At 43.6% G+C, this 26501-nt stretch overlaps 1 protein-coding gene across 1 annotated transcript in view; it reads left to right on the top strand.

Annotated features, from left to right (window-relative positions):
- Positions 1-26501, top strand: part of STXBP3 (syntaxin binding protein 3) — a 177737-nt gene that overhangs the window by 132779 nt on the left and 18457 nt on the right. The window contains exons 15-17 of the mRNA XM_085602220.1: positions 11310-11416; positions 18265-18366; positions 22787-22872. Coding sequence (XP_085458346.1) covers positions 11310-11416; positions 18265-18366; positions 22787-22872 — 295 coding nt within the window. The remainder of the gene's footprint in view (positions 1-11309; positions 11417-18264; positions 18367-22786; positions 22873-26501) is intronic.

The raw sequence follows: 26501 nt of genomic DNA, 5'->3' as shown, positions 1-26501 counted from the left end.
CCACAGCACACCGAAGTCATGGACGACTCCGAATGCATAACATGAATCTGTGTATATGTTGACTTTCTTATTTTTGGCTTGGATACAGGCTTGTGTCAGAGCGATGAGCTCTGCTGCTTGAGCTGACAAGGTATCTATACAATTTGTTTCAATAACTTCAGTGTCTGTTGTGACTGCATAAGCGGCCACTAACTCTCCTGTACTTGTTCTCATGCATGAACCATCTACATACAATGTCAGGTCTGGATCTGATAATGGAATATCTGTCAAGTCTTGTCTGGGTTTCGTCGTAATAGTAATAACTTCAATACAATCATGTGCCAATGGGTCTGTTCCACTTAATGGCAAAAGTGTGGCAGGATTTAATGTACTACAACGTCTGATTTCTATGTGTGGCTGGAACAATGTCAATTCATAACCCGTCAGTCTTGCTATAGTCAAGTGTAGTGTTTGGGTCCGGTTCAAGAGAACCTCTACTGCGTGTGGTACTTGTACTGTCAATTGATGTCCTAACACTATGGCATCGCTTTGTCTGATTGCTAAAGCTGTTGCTGCGACTGATTTCAGGCACGCAGGAAGAGCCTGGGCTACGGGATCTAATGTACTGGAAAAATAAGCACATGGCTTGTGTGATCCTGCTTGTTCCTGCGTGAGTACTGACAAAGCAGTACCTTCACGTTCTGTAACAAAAAGTGTAAAGCGTTTGCTGTAACATGGTGTTGCTAAAACAGGTGCTTGACATAAAGCTTTCTTTAAGCTTTCAAAAGCTTGCGTATGTTCCTGAGTCCAAGGGAGGACAGTCGGTGTCGCTGCCTCCTGTGTTGTCAACTGAATGAGTGGTTTTGCTAGAAATGCATATTGAGGGATCCACTGCCTACAGTACGAAGTGAGGCCTATGAATGCTCGCACCTCCTTTTGTGTCTTGGGTGGCGGCATGTTAACAATTAACTGGATACGGTCGGGTGTAAGCTGTCTTCCCCCCTTGGACAGTAAGTGCCCAAGGTACACAACTTGCTGGACACAGAATTGCAGCCGCACCTCCTGTCGCACCTTCTGAGGTGCTAGGCACGAAAGGATTTTTGGGATGTAAGGTAGAAACCGTGGATGCAGGAAAAGCGGTGGAAACAGATGGACCTATTGGAATGTGCGGAGGAGTTTGTTGTTGCGGAGTCGGGGGCTGATGATCTCGGGGTTGAGCACTATCGACAGGTGGCGTGTGTGGTGGAACATTAACATATTCGGGAGCTACATCGTCTAAATAGGAGGAAAGGAAAATATCTTTTGCGGTCTTGGGATGTGCTTTAATCGGGAGTAATGGGGGTGGCAAATCTTTCGGTATTTCCGGGGTGGCCTTAGGTAAACCTTCGGCCAAAAGAGGATACATACCATTCATAAGAGTGTTTCGTTGTCTGTCTACTTGTTCTGTTTTTACTCGGATACCTTCCTCAACTAATACGTTTTCTCGGGCTTTATTTGAGTTCTCCCTACTTTTCTCTTCCAGTCTGAGCGCTTTCTCTGTGCGCCTATGCGATTCTTTACGCCATAGTTCAATGGCATCTTTCTGTGACTGTCTGGCTTTCTTTTTCCATAATTCTTCTTCTACTCTCATGATGCAATCTGCATCCCATGTCCCAGCTGCGGGCCACCTCTGACTTTCTGCTAGATCCTTGGTGTAGTCCACCCATAAATCAAGATATAATACGGCATCTAGGCCATGCTTATGATACATAAAGTACCCTGGAGTGTCCCTTGGTGGGATGAGAACAGCTTCTTCGAGTACTCCTTTTCTAGTTTTGATCTGTCTTAATTTTGAAAAGAACGGCATCTTTAAACCTTGCTACTTGATTCTTACTTGAACTGGACTTGAACACAATTAATACAATAAACACAATAATGAACACTCATTCATACCACAATTTTTCAACACAGTAAAACATTTAACATTTAACATTTAACGAACAATGATAATTAGAAGAAAACTAGTTACTGACATAATACTAATACTAGATAATACTGAATTATACACATGAACATACTGGATATACTGCTAAACAGTACAGATACACTGCTAAAACAGTGCAGACCGGATCTGTGTACCCAAACCCGTCAGGACCGGCACAAATTAATGTGCACGTCTAACTGCCTCCCCAGCAACGGTACTCACCGGGTAGCACGGAACGGAAGGCCTCGGAACTGAACTGAACTGGACAGGACTGGACTCGACTGGACTCGGAACTTCGGAACCTGGTGGGCCTCTGTATACCTCGGATCTTGCTCTCTCAGCTAGGCTCTGGTCGGGATACTTCGCACTTCTCACCGCCTCGTCTGGGTGTTGATCGCAGCCTCAGTCACCCCCGCTTGGCTGGAGAGAGATACAGGAAATCCTGCGGGTACGCGTTTTTGTCCGTTCAGCTGTGGCAGGGGACCGGGCCTGCAACGCACCTCCGGCGCGTGAGATGAGAAAGTGTCCCCATTCGGGCGCCAATTTATGTGGTAAATATGTAAATTACCTGTACTATTTTTTATGCGGTAAAGTCTAGTAAGAATAACTCAGTCAAAATAAGAGGCAGAATCCGTGGTATTAGAGGTTCTGAAAAGGGCTTTATTCCTTACAAAGGAATTATGGTTCGAACCAGGCAATCTTATTCCATCACCACTAAGGTTCAGGAAGGGATAGGCAATACATTATTGACAAGTAACAATATATATATGAAAAGCATTGCATTAAGACAGATGCAGGAGGCGTAACAGCTGATAATACAGATAAGAATACACATACGTAATGAAAATAGGCGTAAATACAGGCGTATACTAGAAACGTCATTTAAAATGATGTCACAAGTGGGTGGATCCATAAGAGAATCCTGCAGTGTCAGCAGAAATATTTGGCAGAGATGCGCGCGCAGCCGCATGACGTGTGATTGACGTGCAACTAGAGGGTGAAGGGGAATTGACATTTAGCTCTACATGTGGAGACAGAAGTCTGGGGGGTCAGGTCAACCTAATCCCAAATCGTATCTAATATCTTTGTTTAAGGAACTGTTTTATCCAAAAGGAAAGGTCTCTCGGACGGAATCTATTCTATACTGACTGTTAGTGCATGTACAAGCGTCTATGTGTCTACATGAGATGCGAGGGGGCAGGAATCTTCCATGGTAACAGGGGCTATGAATTACTTGCATAAAGACAGCGAGGCCGGGCCCTTTGCTCGGTAGCTGGAAGGATGTTTACCTAAACTACTAGACAGGAATGCATTGGATGAGGAGCGGAGCAGATAACTTGAAGGCTGAATACAGTTTTTGGCAGGCAACAGGCCGCGTCAGGCACCGTTAGCCGCGCAGGGAGTAGGACAAAGTTCATGGATACGGATGCAGATCCAAGCTGGAGCATTTCAGAGGCAGAAGCAGGAAAAGGCTTGATGGCAGAATTCAGGGCCTACTCGCCTGAACTGTAAAACATGAAAGGTGAACCATATAAAGTCGGTGCCCAATCATACTTAGGAATGGAATATTCGACCCATTCATGGCGGATCTGAAAGAGGACATGTTGGCGTTGGACGCACATGCATTTGCGTCTTCATAGCTGGAACTGGAGGGAACATACATGTACTTGTAGCATGTACATGGAGCCGTTGGGGTCTAAGATAGGGGACACAATTGACCATAAAAATTCATATTTCCTCATGATGTGACATAGTTTGGAAGTATATCTTTTATATGAATGTTTTCTTCTCTGCTTCTCCTTAGTGTCCTGATACTCACTTGACCTATTTCTTTTCCTATGTTCACCCTTATCAATAGCATTTTTCAACCCCTTCACAAGGGACCATGGGAGTCTGTTGTAAACAATGTTAAAGCAGTTTAGCAAGTCATCACCAGGGCTTTTGCCAGTTCCATCAGGTGTTGAATGTGGAGCAGTGGAAGGATTTTACCAGAGAGCTGCAGATTGATGGCCTTGACTATTGTATTGACCTCTGAAATGAAGAAGATTTCAGGATCAAAAATAACTCCTAAGTTCCTATCTTTCTATACAGATGTCAGAGTTCGTGGACTACTCGAATAACCATGAAGAAGATTCCTATCCTCCAGAGATCAACATTTGTGTCTTGGTACAATTTCCTCTTGGAAAGTTATACCTCCCAATAGTTCCATAATTATGTTAAAGTTTTATCAACAGTAGGGGTGGATCACACATCAAAGGCAGTGGTTTTCCTCTGAATATGTTCATCTTCATATGTTGGCCACAGCCCTGGATATGAGAACCAATTCCAAACGTTATGCATCTGCGGAAACAAGTTGGGAAGCACTGCTTCATGATCAGCCATATGAAATGTTGCAGCAGTACCCCATAAATTTAAATACCAGACATTCCCAGCATTCAGCATGGCTAGTGCCTTGTACCACAAGAATTGTCTCTATTGTCATACTGTATGGCAGTCGAAATTCATCCTTTTAAGATGAGCATAAGAAGAAATATTAAAGTTGTTGACTATGGCCTGTGCTATCTTTCCGAAATATGGAAAACAGTGATTGGTTGAAATTTAATATCTGAGGTGTCCAAATGTTAATAAGCCCCTTAGTAGTTGAGTAGAAAATAGGTAGAAAATAGGAAAAAGTTTTGACAATAAGCACGGAAAGCTCAGTCTATGCAAAAAAGTGTCAGCCAGAGATGAATTATTTGAATTAGTATTGGCATGTAGACTGGAAATCTTATAAATAAGAAATGACAGGCTTTTACCTCCTTTTTCCAGCCCTTTCTATTTTTCCACTTTGTTGGTATGATTGCAACACTTCATACTTTTAATGATGGTTGGTTTCTCGGTCTTGTGTTACTTGCCTAGTCATCAGTGTTCTGCTCCTTCTAATAGTAGTTTGACCCTAAGGCTGCTTTCTCTTATCTTCGGGCTGCAGAGTACTCTATAGCTGCTTCTAGCTTGTGCTAAGTCTAGCTGTGTTATGCACCCGCAGAATCCGCTAGGGCGGAACCAGTATCTGTTGAGGAGGGCCTCTCAGTTTGGCAGTTCCTTCCCTCCGCTCCCCAGTAATCATCCTCCACATTGTATCTAATGAAAGAATTGTCAAAGTCCAGCTTGTCCGATGAGGCGATTCTCATCTTCCACCACCTCCTCCACAGTCTCCATGTTCACACTTGGCAGCATTTGTGGAGTCTGAAAATAAAGAAGCAGATATCCGTTGGGAATAGGGCCCAGCTGTGATGCAACCGTCATCATTGGTTGACTCCATTCCAGGTGATAGTGTGCCTGTGCTTCCTTTGGTGCCTCCTTTGCCTTTCTAGTCTCTCAGTGACACCTCGAAGGCCTTGAATGTAGGCTGTAGGACTGATTTTATTGAGGGTTTTTATATCTGGGCCAGGTATGCTTCCCCACCTGCCAGCTTCACAAAGCTGTGCAGTTAGCTGGCTCACGAAGGTGCCATTCCATCTTTATTCTAGAGCAGATAGTCAGACTGGCTCTCTAATACATTAAGATGAAAACATATTGATCTTAATCCACAACACACTAAAGTGATATAAAAGAAAACACAGTAATATCCCACAGACTAATGGGTGAAGCACACCATCTTTGCACATGGTGTAGGAAAGTGGCTCTGTATATACTGTTCCCAAATAGGTACAGTGTGAATAGAGTCCACAGCCCCCAGACGTTTGATAGAGGCTAAAGTTAGATAGAACCGTACTCTCTAAAGTGGAAGCTTGGTCGAGCAGTAAGGCAGTATCAGAGGACAGTGTAAAGCATTTGTTGTACACACTCAGTCAGCAAATGGTCTCACTCACTCAAGAACTGAACTCTAGGCCAATGGTTTGTATATAAAAATATATGGTTGTTTTATTTTAGAACCAACAATCCGTATCAAAATATACTTTCTCAGAATGAGATGCTTAGTTAAATACTTTGCAAGAGGCAATTGACTTGGAATGCAATAGTTAGTTTCTTGCAAAAGGCAACACAATTTCAAACACAATAATACATTGAGCTCAATGGGAATTTTAAGTTATATGCAATTAATTACCTTCAGGATTACTTTTCTAACTCCAGGACTGGATCCTAGAGTCAGTCCTGGGACAGTTCTTGAAACAAGTGAGTAAATGCGTTTTAGTTACTGTTGTGATTTTTAAGCAATATTTTGCTATTTTAAAAGTTGACAAACTTTTTCTGATCAAATTACCAATGTTATCCTATGGAAGGAAATTCACTTAGCAGGTAAGTGGGTTTATGGTTACTTTTTCTAGGTCAGTGTTGGATCCTGGAACCAGCACTAGTGTACCACCTGTAAGCAATTGAGAAACTGCGTTTAAGTTATTCAGGGGATTTTTAAGGAATATTTATAAGTTTGCAAAATCGACACAGAAGAAATTTCACAGAAAAACAGTCAATGGTTTCCTATGGAAGAAAATTCAAGTTACGGGTAAAGTATGTTCTCGTTACTTTTGTAATCCAGTGATGGGCTCCTAGGCTCAGTACTGGGACATCTATCTAAAACAGGTAAGTAACTACGTTTTCACAGTTGGTACGATTTTTTTAAAGAATATTTGTAGTTTGCAAAAATCGACACTTAGAAGAAATTTCACAGAAAAACAGTCAATGGTTTCCTATGGGAGAAAATTGAGTTAGTGGTAAGTACGGTCGTAAGTACTTTTCAGGGTCAGTTCTGGGCACCAAGATCCAGCACTGGGATCTCTCCTAGTAGTAGGTGAGTATTTCCGTTTTCATTACTCGGTTGATTTTAGGTGAATATTTGAAAGTTTAGAAACGCCACAAGAAATTTCAAGAGAAACCAGTCAATGTTACCCTATGGAAGAAAAGTGAGTTATCGGCTTTTGGGTAAGTACTCGACTGACAGAGTTAAGGTTCTGGGTATAGACTCCGGGGTCTCCCAGGGTCAGATAAGTACAGTTGTTACACCCTCAGCGGCACAGGCGCGGCCGGGTGCAGAGTGAGTTAGGCCCAATGTTATCCTATGGGAGGCAGGGGGCCCTTGGTTGGTGGCTGCTGACTAGCAGGCCATGCAGCTGTAGGAGCTGGGCTCCTGGTCACTTGCTCAGGGCAAATGGGGAAGTAGGTAGGAGTAGAAGTTGCACTGCCAGGGCCACTCGGGCGGCTGGGTGCAGGGTGCTTTTGAGCCTTCGGGCGCTCAATGGATTGCAATGGAAAAGCTCAAGGACGAACAAAGGCTGCAAGCTCGGGGACGAAGATTCTTCAGGTGTGACCACCACTTCGAGAGGTAAGTTGGGTAGTTGGAGGATAGGTAGGTACCCAGGAGTTGGGCACAGGGTCCGCAGGGTTCTGGGTGCAGGGGTGCCTTTTGCTGTCAGGAAATCTTACCCTTTGTTGATCGCGGTTGGGGGGGGGGGGGGGTTCCCAGGCTGCAGGCGTCGTCAGGAGTGTCGAGGTGGGTCCTTGGATGCCGGATTCGGGGTCACAGTCGCCGGGGGGATGTCCTCTGGGTCTTTGTCCACTCCAGCACAGGCCAGGCTTGGCGGGTGCAGAGTGTGCAGGGTTTGTGGTTCCGGGCTGATGCCAGGGGTTAGATACTTGCTTTGAGCAGAGCCACTGCTCGTGGGAGTCCCAGGTGCTCAGGGTCACAAGGTAGCCAGGTCCTCCGGGGTTTGTGAGGTTGCTGGCCACAAGAGGTGCCGGGATTTAGCAGGTTCGAGGGTCGGCAGGCTGGTAGGGCTGGGGCCAAAGCAGCTGGTGTCTTCCTCTTCTTAGCAGCTGCATGGCAGGTCTTCTTTCTTCTTGCTCTTCTTTGCTGTTTTGGAATCTGGAATCTAAGGAAGGAAGGTTCAGGGTGCCCCTAAATACAAAATTTAGGGGCGTTACTGGTAGGTAAAGGGCAGGGACCACTGGGTCCCTGCGCTGGGGTGGGTACACCCCCTATCCTGCCACTCTCCTGTGGGAGGGGGGCAGTAGCCTAGTCCTGATTGGGCAGGGCTTCCCATCTTCAAGATGGCGAGAGCCCGGAGATGTGTTTCACCTCGCCTCCCCCACCTGAGGGGTGGGGTTGGCAGAGGCTGGCACACCCCATGTCCTTCCTTGGGGTTTCGGTCCAGTCTTCCTGCCAGAGTGGGGGTTGAGAACCGGTAGGGGCCAGTTGCTGGGTACAGCAAGTGGCCTGGAGAAGCTAACAAAGGCGGCATGCCTTTGAAGCTTCCCCTTGCCCATCCTGGGGGAGGAGACCTAGCACCTCGCCCAGGATGTGCATTGTTGCAGGCCCAGGAGAGCAGATGGCTCTCTACCCAGGGGTCCAGCAACATGTCTGCTGTGTGGCAGCCTAGGCAGCCCCTCAGACCAGATGTGGATTGTAGGTTAGGTTAGGTTCAGGGGGCATTTCTAAGATACCCTCTGTCGTGCATTGTACATTAAATCCTGCACTGGCATCAGTGCGGGTTTAATGTGCTGAGGAGTTTGATACCAAACTCCTCAGTCTTCAGTGAAGCCATCATGGTGCTGTGGAGTTTGTGTTGACAATCTCCCAGCACCATATACTCTTAAATGGCAGCACTGCACTTACAGTGCCCAGGAATGGACCTAGGTACTGTAAGGGCACAAGGCTCATGCTCCTGTGCCCACACCACTGGCATTGGGCACCCAGCTAGAGGGGTGGCTGATGTATGCCAGGGCAGTGTATGTTGTGGGCATGGCACACAGGGATGTGTGTCCTGTACCCAGACACTCAGCCTGCAAGGGCTGTGTGTATGTGTTAGGGTACAGAGCCTCTAAGGGTGGCACAATAAGTGCTGCTGCCCTTAGAGGCCTTCCCTGGTCACAAGGCCCTGGGGACCTAGGGTACCATTTACCAGGGGCTGACATGTAGCAAGGTTTGCCAATTTTAGGTTGTAGGGAAGGAACATAGGCCCTGGGCACCTGCTTGGCAGGAGCCCAGGGCACACTCAGTCAAAGTACATTCAGCAATTCAGCAAACAGGGGGGGCATACCATGCAAGAAAGATGGCACTTTTCTCACACATGGTCACTATTAAAAAAAAGAACTTCTCTTGTGGCAGTGTGTCTTCCAGGTAAGCTATTTCTGTGCATCGATAGCTTAAACAGAATCACAAAATGGCCATTACGGGGATAAAACCAAATTACTTTAGATGTCCTGTTCCCTTATCAAAAACACCCAAACAGATGTTCTTGCAACAGCGGAAAAAACAGATCTCAAAATATTCAAATGTACTAGCTCTTTCTAATGCTATTTTCATTACTTGTTAGCCAGGGTTTCTTCACTCTTCTCTCCATCTTTCAAAAATCCTACAGGTGATGGACATATTAAGAATTATAAGTTTGGACAAGGTTGCCAACGGCTTTTGTCAAGCTAGTGCCCGTATATAACACTCCTCCTCAACATATGTCATATCAGGCTTTCCACTTCTGCTATCCAAAGTAGAAGAGAATGCCCTGTAACAGAGCTCTTAATAACAGTGATTTGTGGCGATTGGCAACTGTTATTTCTCATTGTTTAGTGTCCAGGCTGGCCAATATGAATAACAGACCTACAGGAGGGTATGGCTCCTTTTAAGAGAACTGCAATAAAAGAAGTTGTAGCTTCCAGAAAATAAAACAGCCAAATAGTTTAACTGTCACAACAGAAAGTAGCTGATCAGTACCCATAAGTCAAATAAATTAACCTACACAATGCAAAATAACTGTCTTGTTCACTCTGGTAGCACCTTGCAACAAGCAGTTTCGGGCCTCTAAAACATCAAGAACCCTGCAGAACTAGGTAACTCCTTCCTTTCTGTATGCTATAAAGACTTAATTGTCTGCTTTCTTTTTCGCGTCATGCACAAGATGTGTCCTACCTGCAGAGAGGGCACAATAATGCCTATTCACAAAGATGAATTTACACTTGTAAATTTACTTGTGCATAAATCTACTCCTTTCCCTGTGTATGAATGTCGTTTTGTACTATTCACTATTTCTGAGAGTATATTTACACCCAAGTGTACACTTTCATGTCTTCAATCAGTTTATTATTCTCTAAAAATATATTACAACAGATTTAATATAAAAGATAAATGTAAAATAATGTTAACACAACACTAAAATATCCAACAGCACCATAACACATTAAGTAAAATATATATTACATAATGATTTCTTACATAATTTACACATTTCCTCACCCACACTAGTATTTATATTTAATATGTATTACATTTTGTTAAGTAATGCTTTGAATTAATGTATATTTGTAATTTTCATCAAAAGTTTAATTTTTAAATTGTGTTGATTACATTTTAGAATAACTTTGCATATTTTTTTCACCATTAAACTAATATATGTGTTTTTAAACTCCCAATTAATTGCATTTATTTAACATTAGTTCATGTGGGGCGTTATTTTAGGTACGTTCTCCATTATCTTCTATAGGAGTGTGTTGCAGTACCTATGAGTGGCCATGTGTGGTGCTCGATTTACTCCAAGGCTCGGTTAGAGTATGTTTATTATTGTTGTGTCACCTTTAAGGCTGTAGTAACTTTAGAAGTTTTGTTTGTAAATAGCAATGTGTTCACTATTTTGTGAGTGGGTGTTTGTAGTAGCCTGCCTCTCCCTATATCCCTCCTTACTTCCCCCTAAATCTATCCCATTTTGTAGTAGATAGTCCCCATTTTCACACCACTCCCCTCGTTCCTCTCACATTTACCACTAGGTAATCAATTTACAAATAGGTTTGTAGATTGCATTTTGTACTACATAAGTAGTCCCATTTGTGCTTTATAAATTAAAAGTGTAATTTTAAAAAGAACTTGAATAAGTAACTGTTCTAGGATGTTAAGTTAGTATGTAAACATGCATATATATAGTAGTTTTCCACCTGTTCAAGTTTTTTAAAGTTTGTCTCTAATAATAATGTTTCTTATGCACACAGGAAGTGCATTCTACTACATTTCATTCACTGGGGGAATGAGGAAAGTATTGACATAAAGCACACTATTATAGCTGTAACAGGACAGCTAGGCATGACAAGTTGCTTTTTGAGCCCTCTACTTCTCTGATACAAAGTGAGGAAATCGAGGTATGTTAGGTTGACAGTTGGGTTGAGGCTGGTAGGAGGTGACTAATTCTAATGTGCGGTAACATTTTGTAATCCACTGGTAAAAACATAATCCTTAGTGCTTATATTAAATAAATTACATTTCACTCCTTGTGTTTTGCTAGTTGTCCCTACATTAGTAAAAGTGGCAATAGTCAGGCTAACAATGAATTGCAAAAGGTAGTTGTATGTGAAATTTTGATATTTGACTGCTAAGATATATGATTATACTTCACTGTTTTTTTTATTACAGGAACAACTCAAGAAAATCTTGATAAATTAATCCAACATGGTCACATAGAAAATGATGGTGATGTGATACGCAACTGGAAGTATCTTGGGGTGCCTATTCTGTCTTCGGTGAGTATTACTCAAATTGGTCAATGTTTTTAAGTGAAATTATATAAAATAATTTCAACATATTCTAAGGGGAAGTGCTACATATAACAGAAGTGCACATTTCATTACTCAGTCATTTGTGGATTTATAGTTCTGTTTTGCACTGAATGATTTATCAAGTGGCGTATTGCACACTAATAAAATGGAGTAATTCAGTACAATTAAAATTTGTTTTTGGAACCTTTTATTGACCTGTGCATTGTTTCAGCAATTCCTTAACCAAAGGATTGAAGTACTTGAAAATGCTTATCACGTTTCACGCCTATTCATCAGGCTGTCTATTAGTCTCTTCTCTTTAAACAATTTAAACAGATTTGGAGAGGAGGGGTAGAAAATATTAGTCCATAATTCTGTCAACCTATTTCTACATGCATATACATTACTGTTAAAGGGCTGATAGGCAATGAAGTCCATCTGTTACCCATATTCCAATTAAATGAAATCATACAATAAATTTGTTAATTTAAAAAAATATATATTTCAGTTAGAGTTTAGAGTGTATTTATAGACTGGTCGTGCACAGCCAGGTTATCCGAGGCTATAGGCATTGGCAGAGGTTCACCTGCCAGATTTAAAGCTTCCCAAATGGCAAAGTATTTTGTTCTGCTCAAACATGCTCCCAAAGTGGGACTTGCAGAATAATAGAACAATGGCCCAAAGCATGGGGAATTGTCTCTCTGTTAGTGAAGGCTATTGTGTCATTTTCTTACCTGGGACTGCAATTTCTCATTATGTCCTGTGATGGACGGGCTGTCAGGTCAACGGTTCCCAAAGGTGGAGCCCACTAAGGCTACAATGTCAGAAACCTCCTTTAAGTTTGGCAGAGTGTTGCAACCATTGTTTTATTGTAGGTGTACCATTCTGCCGCATCGTTCTGCAAAATCTAAATGATGCTGTAAGTGTTCATTACTGCCTCAAAGTCTACTGAGTCTAATTGCAGCATTCAGAATAGCTCCCTTTTTTGTAGTGATCACCTCTGTTTCCTCCTCTTTTGTTAAGGATCAACTATGTACCATTGTGGTAGATTTGATACTTTGTTTGTGTTTAGTTAAACACATTTTTAGTTCGGTTTTCTTAATATATATCTTTCTGTACTGACATTTCAGTGAATAAACTCAAAAGTTAGTACAGCATGTTGCAGACTATGTCAACTGTATTTTTTCTCTAGTGCATGTTTTTACTAACATTTAGCTTCTTCTCACAGTTTAACAATGTGTGGAGTTCAAATTTAGAAATATTCTTTTCAAGATATTTTGCTATACGGATGACTGCCAGATCCTACTCCAGGTTGACACCACAGAACAAATGCAAGTTCAGTTCAGAAATTTGATACACTTTATCTTCCCAGGAGGGGATGCCAATCCCCTTTGTCCAGAGCCCTTTGACACCTAGACAGCCAGGAAAACTAGCTAGTCAGATAGGCATGTCCAACCTCAGGCTAGTACCACCCCTAAGGTGGGCTACCTGAAGTGGAGGCGACTTTTCAAAGTTAGCCGTCTTGGTGATGGCAAACTTAGTGTGAGAAGGTGGTTCTGACTAGCTTATCCACCTGGATTGTTTTGCTTTTTGATCACTTGGTTTTTGACCTTTTACTGTGGGGGAGCCTCATAACCTGTGACTCACCCACGGAAAACTCATGGTAAAATAGACTGCACGGGTTTTCCATCTGTGTCCGTCTTTTAAGATAAGGCCGCTGCGACGCAGACATGGTAAGGGGCACGTGGCTGGTTACACGTGTGCACAAATGTGTACACAAGTGAGAGAACTAAATGTGGGAGACTCCTGTTGTGCGCAGCCCAAGAAACTGTGCACATGTAGGCCGACGCAGAAGGGACTAAGCAGAGTTGGGTAGTGACCTGGAATAGGCCTAATAATGTGGGTATACACATGTAAGGGATAGTCCGTGTGTTTTACCGTTTGACTGTAGGCACACTTCATTATAAACCTATTGGAAAGGCTGCCTTAGGGTGCAGCTCCAGTTCTCTTTGGGGGTAGAGACTCCAGAGTCACACCGATATACACTGTAACCTGTGTGAAAAGAGCAATTCTTTTGTGGCCAAAAGCTAACCTTTACAGCTTATGGGTCATCCAAGAATATCAGTTTTCCCTTACTCAACTCGGGATCCCTGCTGGGCTGGGTTAATTACTTATCTTTCCAGCTGTAGCAACAAATGCCTCACCCCTCAAAGGAAAAATTAACAGTGCTTAAGCCAGCCCTGAAGGAGGGCGGGATTGATTGAACTAGTCTGCATCATTTAGCCAGTTGTCATCCTGTGCCAGGAAGAGGGCCTGCCCTAGGCCAGTCCACAAAGGAGGGAGTCCAGACCTCTAGAGCCAAGCCAGAAGGGGGACTCCTTTGAAGATTTGCTGGGAAAAGGCTCTGGCAGTGAGGTCAGTGAAGGGGTGGAGCTGAGATTCCCAGAGCACATGTGGCAAGTGACTTCTGGGTGATGCCATTTTGAGCTATCCCGGAAGACTGTGCAGGGAGAGGTTGGGACAGGGGCGGAAAGATGATGTGACACATCAGGACGGGCCAGAGGCGCAGCCCTCCTGAACACTCCTGCCCCCACTTAAAAAGTCCTGCACAGGGGAGAGATCTCTCTTGGTTGTGCTTTTCTGCTGGACACTGGACATGCCGCCATGACTTCCATCAGGCCCCAGGACTATGATTCTAATTGAACCCAAGACCAGGCAAGCTGGTCCCCTTGCACCCTCTGAGGACCAGTTGGGGGTAAAGATTGGGCTCTGCACTAAAAGAGAGAGGCCCAGAGAAACCCAAGCGAAAGACTGACGCAGGGAGTCAGTGAAATCAGCTCCCTGTTATGTTTGGTATCTTGTAAGCCAGGAGGCCAAAATAAATTGCTCCAGGTGGCTAGGGCTGGCCACCAGCAGCAAAACTACCCCAAACGCATCTAAATCAGCCCAGCGGGGCCAGAGAGATGCCTTCCTGAAGTAGGTGACCTTTTGTCCAGAGCCGGCGACGAGGCTCCGCTCCCATTCTCAACTGTGCCACCGCAGTGGGCCAGGGCCTAGAAGCTGCCCCTCAGCACATAAAATGCAGAATGCGCCGCCGCGAAGAAAAGTGGAGGGGGAGCGTTGTCACGCCCTCTCGCAATGTCAGGCAGGGGCCAATGACCCCATCCCTGGGTCTGACAAAAGAAGTAACCCAGGGAGCTCTGTTGAGCCCCCGCGAAATTATTCGCGGGCCCAGGACTCCATCCCTGGACCAGATGAAGAAGACTGAGTCTGGGAGCGCCATAGCGCCCTCCGCAAAGCTGAGAGTAGGGCCCAGGAACCCATCCCTGGGCCCTGATGGCCGAAGTGAGGAGAGGGCATTGCCCTCACTCTCTCCTGGCTGCCTGGAAGGTCTTACCCCATGTGTCTGGCTGCAGAAGCGGGCAGACCAGAAGAGAAGCGTCGGCTCCCGTAGTAGTACGCAACTGTGCTGTCTATGTGGAATGCCGGCGAGAGCAGCTGGGGGGGGTGGGGGCTTCCCGAGCTGCTCTCGAACATGGTGAATGGCTGCAGGGTCCTCAAGTGAGATCGGGCACCCTGAAGAAAGATAAAAATCACGACACAGAGCCGCTCGATTTTGCGAAAAAAAACAACAAAGACACTATTGTTGCGGCTCTCCCCAGCACAGCGGGAGAGCCACTGTTTTATAACTCACCCTGCTCGCGAGGAGCACCCCATAATGCCCTTCAGGGCTTGTCAATTTTGCTGCAGCTTCGCAAACAAAAACCTTTGTTTGTAGCTCGTAGTCACCCCAGGAGAATATTTTCTGAGTGCTGGGGGACCTCCAGGGGTGAAAGGTGGTAATTACACATGTGCGTTTACCAATGTGATGTCCTTTAGGGACTATTTGCAAGAATGCAGTATTTTGTTTATTTTTGTTTTACAAATATGTGCTCCTGCAAATACCCTCTAGGGGTGAGAACAATAATTGCATAAATGTTGTGATTATAAATGTGTTGCCTACAGGGTCTATGCTAAAAGTGTGTATTTCATGCTAAAAATAACTTTGACACAAATCACCTACACATGCATAGACATATTCTCTTGTGAAGGCGTTAATGAAGTAATGACGCTGACAACCACGCACAGGCCAAGTAAACATGCTTTATTGCCCATATTAAGTGCTCACTCATTCAAAGTGATATTCCATTATTGCATTTCTAATGCAAGTAAATGTTCTGACGTGATTTGTTGCTCTAGACCTCCCTTTCAAAAGTGTAAGAATTATTACGCAATGTCATACAAAAGTATGTCCATGAGCTTGTATGTATTTGTAAATTGCTGCATAGTATTGAGTAGTGTATGTGTAATTAATGTACTTTTTCCTTTTTCAAATAATTTATTGAGTTGTTATTGTGTATCTGTGAATGGAGATTACTAGTCCACACTACCTCCCTTGAGTAAGTCTTGAACTGCTCTGCAACGCTACCCTATGAGAGTCAAGTGCTACAATGGGGTGTTTAGCTCCCAGTGGTGCATAAGTGCAGACTCATTACTTGTGCAGGCCACACAACTAATGATCCATTTTCCTACACTTAGGAACTCTGGGACAGGGTTATGCCCACTTCTGCACAGAAATTGGTCCTACAAGGGGGGGGGGGGGTGACCCCAGGGGTAGGTAGCCCTTTGGCTTTTACCCTACACTCCCCTAACACCCCTAACTTCAGGAAATCAGATTCTGCCAACCTGAAAGTAGACAGATGTGAAGAGTTGCAAGAACAGAAGCCCCAGAAACTGACTTGCTACCAACCCTGCTGGCCTGCCTGCTGACTTCAACAGTTGCACCAAAAGACGACTTGTCCTGCAGCTACTGTATCTCTAAAGCCCAGGAGAGCTGCCAGCACGTGACCCAAGAACCAATAACTCCTGTGGAACAGCAGAGCTGCTCCTCTGCATCCTGCAGCTACCATAGACTGAGCTGAGAGGCTACAGAAACCTGCTGCCGGAAAGCACCACTGCATCCGAGCCACTTAGTCTGAGCTGAAGTGGGCTAACTGTGTCATCGTTATCCCAAGACCCTCAAGACTCAAAGCTCAACTTGGGTTTCCCTGCTGTGGACTTCTTGACGCCGCCTACACCCTCTGTTTGCAAGCCCCCTCAACGCGACTGTTCCCAATGACAAAAACCCGGCGCCTAAGGACGACTCTGCACCTGTCGCCCCTGGCCCGTGGAGAAGAGAACCAAAGGTGTACCCAGGTCCCCGAGCATTGTGAGGCCTGAGCGCCTCTGTTGGTTCAGCCTGACAGGCCTTACAGCCCAAACCTGCAGCCTCTTTTCAGGAAGACCAACCCCTATAGACTTACATCGGGCCCCTGATGCTGTATTGCACCTCTGCACCCGTCCACCCTAGTGCCGCTGCCAGTGACCTGCTGGTGCTGTCTTGGATCTTGCCCCTAACTCACTTTAAGTCCAGGAGATTGGTCTCGTAAGTCGCTGTACTCTACGTGAATGCCGTACTTTTTTTTCTCCCATAGGGTAACATTGCAGCTTCTGAAAAATGCACTGTCTCGATTTTTGAAAACTTAAAGTATTTCTCTTGCATAACGTACTTACCTGATCATATTGGTTCTGGTGCCTAAACAAATATAAAGATACATGTTATTTTTATAAATTGGTGTGGATCTCCTTATTGGGTCGTGTGAATCATTTATTGACTATTGTATTTGCAGATGTGTAACACTCCTCTCTGATAAGCCTAAGGCTGCTCAACCACACTGTCCCTTGGAAGAGCACCTTAGGATTGATAGAGCAAACCCCTGTCCACTCATAAGAGAATACCTGGACACTTTTCCCAATAAACCTCTTTTTGGTAATTATATATTAAGCCAGCTTTCTACAAGCTGCAAGGAAATTAAATAAAATTGCCTTGACTCATCCAGTCTGGGGGAAATAATTTATACAAAACTCACATGAAGTTTTATATTAGCAGTGTCAAATGTGGAATAGCATTCAGAGTAGGATTAAGATTGAGATAATCGGTTTTCCTTTTTTCAACAAAATATATTTTATCTTTGTGTTCCTTTGCACTAAATATCATAATATAAGATTAAAATAAATAACTCAATACAAAAGTTTAAAATAAGTTAACACTTACAGAACTTTTAAGTTGTATGTCTAAAAGGAACTCAGTAGTGACTTAGGAGGCAATCATTGCTGCTTTCCCCTGTCATAGGTGTTGAAAGCAGTAGGACAAGCATGTATATGAAAGCCCAATTCAGAGAACCAGTCAGTGGCAATCTGGGAGGAAAGGAAAAACATTTGTAGTTGAAGAATGTTATATAATAACTTGTTCTCCTGCTGCTATCCTCCATAGTCAAGAACCTTATCTAATTTCTGTAGATACACATCATTTTTAGCCAGCTCTCAGTGAACGCGCATATACACATACCCAAGAGAAACAATATCACAAATACTTTCCATTTTAGAAATGTCTCCATTGTCTAAAACCACACCGAAATCACAAGTCAAGTTCCATGTGTTTTTTACGGACTTGGACTGTGGAGGACAGATTGTGTATTTGCTAGTGGATTTAGGTGGGAATGAATAAGCATTCTGGATGTCTCATTTTGATGAGAGTACAACATCCATCTCTTGGTTATGTTTTCATTTGAAGGTTGCCTAAATTATGAAAGATGTTTCAGAATAGACAGGTAGTATGTTTATTGTTCATGGTTATATGTTGAAAATGATCTCAGAGCTGTTATTTTTTAATATTGCATATTTATGGCTTACAAAGAGTTGTTAAAAGATAATGACTCACAGTTTCATGGCTAAATTGCCTTTTCCTTAAATAGACAACGCAGCACCATAAATCATCCAGAAGGGATCGGTCGGAAACTGAACAAGAATCATATCAACTTTCTCGATGGACTCCTGTTATAAAGGATGTTATGGAGGTAATATATCAGAATTAGCTTAAACCAATTTAAGCATGCATGAATTGTATATATGTTGTCATCGGATTATGAGTTGCTGGTTCCCTTCTGTCTTTATGTGGGTTTCATATTCCTGTTTCTCTGGGACAGTCTTCACTTGTAGCAGTTACCTAGCAGAGTACTTGCCAAAAATATTTATTGTAGCTTAAATCAACCTACAGTTTTTGGTGACCTTTGTGGAATGTTCTCTTCATATATTGAAAATGAATGTACATAGTGTTTGTAATTTGTGCAATATCAACTCCAATATTTGTCCATTATCAAACAACTGGAATTAAATTGTACCTACCTCTTATTTGCAAGGTGAGAAGGCAGATGAGACAAAAATGGAAGTACTGTGAGTTTAAAAGAAGGTGGCTGATTTTGAGAAAATGAGTGAAACATCAATTGTGACATTCATTGTCTCAACTAATAATAGAAAAAAAAATGTTTTAAGTAAGTTGTTGCACAAAAATAATAGCATCATCGAAACAGCTTAAATGTAACTATATTGCTTCAAGAGATCCACTTCTACATAAAGATGCAGACCATGTTTGAAAATTTAGATGGCTAGAGCATAGGGCTAAAGTCAGTGGAACTAGCACTAAACCGGTGGCTGTTGTGTGTCATCGTAGGACCTTCGTTTCTGGATTCATGACCTTCAAAGGTAATGCCATCTGTCTCTGGAAAGATATTTTAAGTTGTATTCCTCTTAATGGCCACCTACTTTTCAAGTAATGGAAGCCCTGAATTATAGCAGAAGATTAAGCTAATAATATATGTACACCCAGGATCTAGGAGAATTTGAGGTGGAAACTATATAATAGTCCAAATTCCAGCGCTGAATAGAAGCAATAAGCGCATCTCACTTGCTGTAAAAAAAATTCCTGAGCACGCCAAATGGTGCACTACAGCAGATGTGTGTAATATCAATTCAAAAGTGATATTGCATACTTCTTAGTCCCAACACCTTTTATAGTTAAATCACACACGCATTAAAAAGAATCACCAAGCACGCGCCTTAGAAATAGATATCCACTCAGCTTACTCACAGAGTATTACTTGATCCAAATTAAAACTTGTTTGAGGAAGACAATGTAGTATAGTCCCTAATGCTCCCTATTGGTGTCATCATGGACACTAGAAATGAGGGATGTCCAACATATGTTTAGAAGCCCAGATCTATGCCATATTTTTACAATATACATACAAGATACATTTATTTACAGCAGAGCTAAATGTAATCTTATTTACATAATCAGTGGTTGTCCAGCAAATGTGGCATGAATCCATCCTACGTTGCACACGCCGATTATAGACATTCCATCGTGGTAGAAGGTGGAACTAATTAGGAGCTTTGAAAGAAACTGTCACATGGTGTGCTATTTCTAACTGACAGTATACTGATACCCTTGAAGCGCCACAAATGACCTGTAACACTAGACTTCCTTAGGGCTCCCTACTGTATCCCAATTATTTTAATATGTACCTGAAGTCTCTTCCTGAGGAGTTATGCAGATGATGACCAGTTATTCTTCTACTTTAAAGGCAATCATGTGAAAGATGCTGAAACTTTAGAATGTCATTACCAAAGGCAAATGCAAAAAGAACAGTTGATGGACAGAATGCAGAACAATGTCATACGTTCACCCCAGTACAGAGATCTGGGCCTAAATCCATAGTTTTTTTGCTCTCCATGCCATTCCAGTTTGGACCCAGCCATAAGCAAATCACTCTTGACCCTGCACCCAATGGGAACAGTCCAGCCCGAACTGCCAGGCCAGAGGTCCTCCCTGGACTGGAAACAAGCATCTGAGGACCGGTTTCGGGCTTTCAAACCTCATCAGCCAGGATAGCTTGACTCCAGTGGCATGGAGAGCACGGAACCCACATCTGGGCATACCCGTCCCACTCGGGGTGACAAATGCAAAAAAAAACAATTGATGGACTGAATGCAGAACAATGTCCCAGGAGGCTTGTTTCCGGTCCAGGGAGAACCTGGCTTGGCAGTTCGGGCTGGACTGTTCCTACAAGGAACAGGGTCAAGACTGATTTGAATATGGCTGGATCCAAACTGGGGTGTTGTGGTGAGCAAAAGAATGATGGATTAAACCCAGATCCTTGTGACTGGGGGTGAATGTTTGCATTGTCCAGCATTCCATCCATAAATTGTTTCTTTTGTATATGTCGCCCTAAGTGGGAAGGGTATGCCCAGACGTGGGTCCCGTGCTCACTACACCACTGGATTCAGGCTAGCCTGGCTGATGAAGGGTGATGTCCTGAAACCGGTCCCAGGATGCTTGTTTCCGGTCCAGGGAGGACCTGGCTTGGTAGTTCGGGCTGGACTGTTCCCACAAGGAACAGGGTCAAGGCTGATTTGCATATGGCTGGGTCCAAACTGGGGTGGTGTGGTGAGCAAAAGAATGATGGATTAAACCCAGATCCTTGTGACTGGGGGTGAATGTTTGCATTGTCCAGCATTCCGTTCATCAATTGTTTCTTTTGTATATTACCAAAGTCAAGTCACGGAGGAATGCTAAGTTGTTGATCATAAATGATGATAAAATGGAACTCGAGATACCCGATCCAAAAACCATCATTGCTGATTTAGTAACAAACTATCATTTGTACTCGTTGATTAGTTCTTGAACACAAGTTAATATGCCATGTACATGAGACGTTCCACTAAATACCCTTGTATTAGCGCAAATGCACTATACATGATGACTATAATGACTGCAACCTTTTTAGGAATATGTCCAAATGTCTCTTTCAAAACATCAAGTACTCCAAAATACTGCCAAATACCTTCATTTTTTGTAATCTCTACTGTAGCCAGTCCGTGAACAGTTCTATTTTAAAAGTGCACTTCTAATCTGGCCCCCCTAAACTCACTCCTCTGCATAGTTTTGTAAATTAGGGTTAAGCTAGTACCCTAACATTTCTACAATGCAAACCACTATTAAATTCTAAATTAAATACTAAGATTGATTGTAGGTGGCAGAACCCTGGCTGTACATGGAGCTACATTGTGGAAATGTTTTCTTTTAGACCTGCATTGAGAGCTCAGTAAATTTATAGTCATAAAATATTACAAAGAGAAGTTTTTCCTTGTTACCTTTATTTTTTGTTCCGTTGTATCGATACCTGTGTTATATGGGGGCTTATGGTACTTCGAGACCTCAATTTGTTTTATTGCTTTTAAATATGAAATGGAAATAGAAAATGTTTTGAAGCAGCAAAAACTACACTTTCTGCTGATTTCTATCAAAAGCATTTTCTTGACTCTAGAAAGCCCACCTATATGAATGACTGGTCTTATAACACGGAAGACAGATGCTGCAGGAAAATAAAGGGCCATGCCTCCAAAATAAGAGTGTAGAAGAGATCTCCAAGAGGAAATGCACAGAATCCGGACTAATGTTTTGCAGGACAACACACTCTAAAAGCAACACGTATAAAATAAAGAACCAGCTACAATAAAGATGTGGAGGGGCTGGATTAACTCTGTTAGAGATTCACATCCTAAATCATGGATGAGTGATTGGGCATACTAGGTATGTGACCTTGGTCATACAGGAAACAATTTTTAATAGATCTTTCTATAGATTAACCACGTAAGACACTAGGATAATGGTGGTTCTAATAAGAGGTGGAACCAATTCTCTTTGACCATGATTGAGGACAATCAGTGAAAAGCAAAAGTCTACAAAGCAGCCTATGCCACTTATAAAAGTTTTAAAAGAACTCGTACCCTACCAACTTCATGACAGTGTACTGGCAAACATTAAAACTGTGACAGTGTGCAGTATAGTTTTCCATCTTTATATTAGCTATTATAAATTCTGAGAGAAAGCCACAATTTACTGTGAAATGTAAAAGTAAATTGATGAATGTTTAACTCTTGTGTACATCATTTGCTTTGTGTCTTCTTTACACTCTAGTCTTGCCTATAGCCGCTCTGTAGTTATATGGAATTCTAAGAAATACTGTCGAAGTACAAATAAGAGGGTTAGGTCAATGTGATACACAAATAAGATAAATGTTTCTCGATTTCATTAAAACAGAAAAATACATGCAGTTTGATCATATATGGGTTCTTGTTTTGTACCTGGAATGGTTCACTATAGCAAGTTAAGCGGGCATTAATAAATTGGCCCGTCTGCATACTATGTTACTTCAGCAAGTTGGAAATAAGCTTTTACTTCATGCGCTTTCATTTGAAGACTGTCACAATCAGTATATTTTACTGCCTTTAGAAAATGTGTTGTTGAATGCACCTAGAGGTGTGTTTTAATACATTTTATTTTAAGAACCTATCAAAAAAGAAGGCTTCTTTCAGAAAGAATCAAAATGGCACACACATATGGTCACTGAATTTAATCATGCCGTCTCTTTCTAGGATGCTATTGAAAACAAACTGGATACAAAAGAGTGGCCGTACAGTTCTGAATGCCCAGCTGCATGGAATGGCTCAGGTGCTGTTAGGTAAAACAAAAATGTACTTTGATATTCTTGTATTGATGGTTATGTTCTTTAGAGCGCACAGTATCTTTTTATCTAGTTCAGATTGGTACGCCAGTTAAAGTCACTTTTTGTGTTCCATGGAATTCTATAAAATGTGTCAATTTGTCTCACTTATGGTGCTTCTTTAATGTGCCAAATCATACAATATGCCCTTCTAGCTTTTTTTATTTTTTATTTTAAGGTCGATGTTGCATTTAAATTTCCCTTTTCTATGTTTTTCCTGCAATATACTGTTTAGAAAATAATTTAGTAAGGATATAACTTTGCAGAGTCATATTTACATGTAATCTGGATTGTTGGGGAAATTTAGTGCTTCTTCCAGTGGATTGCAGAAGAGCGCTATCTAAGTAAACAAAATTACATTTTGACGGATTCTTCTAACCGCAGATTCCTCATCTTGCAAATATCCCTGGTGCCAGACTGGATCCGTAGGCTCAAAAACAGTGCTCCTGTGCATTGGCTCCAGAAGTGATGAATGGAGCCGCTTATGAGCACCACCCATCCTTTCTGCTACTTCAGATCAGGAGCTCCGCTTTCTTTAGTCTGTGAAGAGATATTTTTAAAATTTCACTAGGGGTGCCTCTGGTGCCTGGATTCAATAGATGACTCAAAGGCCTGTGATGACTTGGCCCATGATGGATCCTAAAACCATCCGAGAACGTGAAGTGAAGCTCCACGCGGCGATGCACCGGAAGGCACCTCAGTCCTGTTCCAAGTCGAGATCAAGGCCCCGCTCCCAGAGTTGTTCCTACTACTGATCTTCTTAGTGGTCAAACTCTTAGGATAAGTCAAAGAAGAAATGTAAGAAGTCCAAGAAAGACTCTGCTTCTTTCCACCACTCAAGCTCTCCAGAGGAGGTGCTACGGTGTAACCATACCTCCAGGTCTTGCTCCTGTTACACAAAGGAGCCGATTCCATCCTTGGTCCCAACACGTTACAAGTTCCCAGGTCTGTCAGCAATGTCACAGGAAGTAGAGGCCTTTTTAAGAGTAAATGCACAGTTCAGGCTCCCACTCACACCTTCGGCCTCAAAGATCCACAGGGACCTTCATTCCACCAGTGGATGCGTACTCTGCACTGTCTGTGACCCTTGAACCTGGTTCTGTACTAATGGCTGTACTGGTTTCGGGCCTGGCGCTGAAATCCACGTTATTCCCTCGAATGTTGCCACTGGTCCCAGAGGAGGAGCCACAACCCAATGTGGTATCAGACTCCCAGCTGTCTTCATCTCATCTAGATCTTGATATCCCACAGCCAACATTGACTCTTACATGATTTCGGTCCAACACAATCATGCACAGCCACTACACCAGATTTTTGACTCTGACTCGAACCAGAGGCAGCCATATGAAGAGAACAATGGTGGGGATTGGAAAGTGTGTGCCTCATTCTAAGATGAAGAAAACTGGTATATGGACTTGCAGGATGCCATTGGGCTGGGCACCTAAACCCACACTGGGCTTGTCCCCCTCCACCCCCCTGTTCCAGGACCAGGTAAAAGTACATCTTTGACTACAGTGACTCGGAGGGCTGCTATGGGACCCGAAAGGTTGAGAGGCCTCTTCAGAAAATGAAGGGGATGTGGGATATGTTCTATTTTGGGCTGAAGCATGTATTATGCCACCCATGAGAGACCATTCAAAATGGAACTACAGGCCTGCCCTTGCAGTCTGTGTACGTTGGTGCTTGCACCACTTACTTAAGATATAGGTTTCCTATATCTAGGGTCACTGCACTTAAAACCTATTAGTCACCCCTGTAGCAGGCCTTTGCACACCTGAAGGCAGGGTGCTTGGTTCTAAGTGAGAGGGTGCCACTGCAGCCTACGGAGTCCATTCTTCCGGGTTGTCAGTAAAGCAACTATATACAACATAGAGGGGCACCGCATAATTACGCGATGACCATCTTGAAACTGGCTACAACGAATCCTATCCTGTTTGGTATCAAACATGTTGGGATCATACCCCCACACCATAAACAGTGTGAGAGGTATAATGCCAAGCACTGGAAGAGCCCTCCGTTAGGCCCAGTACCAGCCTTCCTGACCCGGACAGCACAAAATGGTTACTGCTGACCAGAGGCACGATTCTGCCCTCCTGCTGCTGAGTCAAGCTCGAGCAGGGCAAGGCAGAACAATAGGCATCTTGTCACATGGAGGTGTGACCACCTCCCAAACAGGATATAGTGTATTGGGGTTGGGTGGGTGAGCTTGCCGGCACCACTCAGTCTGCATGAGGGGCACATTTGGTGTCCCTGTGCATTGTCCAGTTCAAACCAGTCCTGGGAGCCGTTGTCTCCCGCTCTGGCCTGAAACTGGACACAGGACATGGGAGTAACCTCCCCCTTGTCCAGACCCTCCCCTGGGAGAGTCCCATGAATCTTTCCAACCCTTTCCCTATGGCACTTAAGGGCTTACCTGGGTGTAGGTCCCTAGATTCGTTGTGGGATAAGATTCAGATCAGATACCACTTCTTCTACCGTCTGGGCACCCTGGACTTTGTTTGGGCCTGACTTTGTCTCCCATCCAGTCTGCTGCATCGTCTGTGCCTGTGCATCATACAGAAACCCTCCTAGGCCTGTGAAGCATCAAAGACACTTAAAGGAATCTCCCTTAAAGTGAAGGAGTCACTCCCCTGCATTCACAGGCACCGCAACGAAGTCGACCGGTATGCTGATCCCAAGCTCCTCCGGACTCCGTTAGGTTCTGCAACACAGGTGGTGGTTTCCACAGCTCCCGAGGCCTGCCCTGCCCTCACCAAGTTTGAGGCCAGTATTCCTTGTGGGGGTTGCAATAACCGAACCCTGTGCACTGCATCAACTTGCAGTTCCAAAGGCTTGTTGGCTTCCTTCCAAGAAGATCTTCGGTCTCCAAGTAGCCCCAACCTCGAACACCTCCAGTGACCAGAATCTTCAACCGCACCCCGCATCATGTTCATCGTGGCCTGCATCATTTGGTGAGCTGCTTGAGGTCCTCTTGTAACTCCAGTGCCTCCAGCCTGTGGGTCCACTTAAGGGTCACACTTGTTTCTTTTGGGATCCCCTGGTTGCTCAGGGCCTGCCCTGACTCCCCTGCTTGTGGTGAGTCCCCTGGACCTTGCTGGTCCCAACGTTGCTCCTTCTTCACGTCCTGCATTGGTTGCATTTGCCAAGGCTTGTTGGTGCTCCCGCAATACACCAACCCCTCAGCACTCAACATACTTCCTGGGACAGCTTGTGCATGGCTCCTGGTCCTCCTCAATGTCCCCTGGTCCTCTCAGCTGCAGAGTCAAGGTCATAGTCACCCATCCTGAAAAATCCGACATCGGTTGGCATTCGTCTTCCGAGTCTCCTGGTCACTCCTTATTTTTTTTTTTTTTTTTTTTTTTTTTTTTTTTTTTTTGAAACCGTTTATTGCAATCTCAAGAATATACAAGTATGGGCCTACAACCTTCCGGCCGGCCGCTAGAATGACAGGAGCATATGACATACGTACAAAAAACTTGGCGTTGCAGAGAAGCAAAATCAGGAGGTATCAGCGTCGTGGGCCACATCACTCTGACCCCACAATACGGTTTCATTTTATACAAACAACACAAAAACCACACCCGCAA

Source organism: Triturus cristatus, chromosome 4_2 (assembly GCF_964204655.1).
Source record: "Triturus cristatus chromosome 4_2, aTriCri1.1, whole genome shotgun sequence".
In the NCBI taxonomy this organism is placed as follows: Eukaryota; Metazoa; Chordata; class Amphibia; order Caudata; family Salamandridae; genus Triturus; species Triturus cristatus.
Note: the sequence above shows the minus strand (reverse complement) of the source record. Positions and strands in the feature narration are given on the sequence as shown.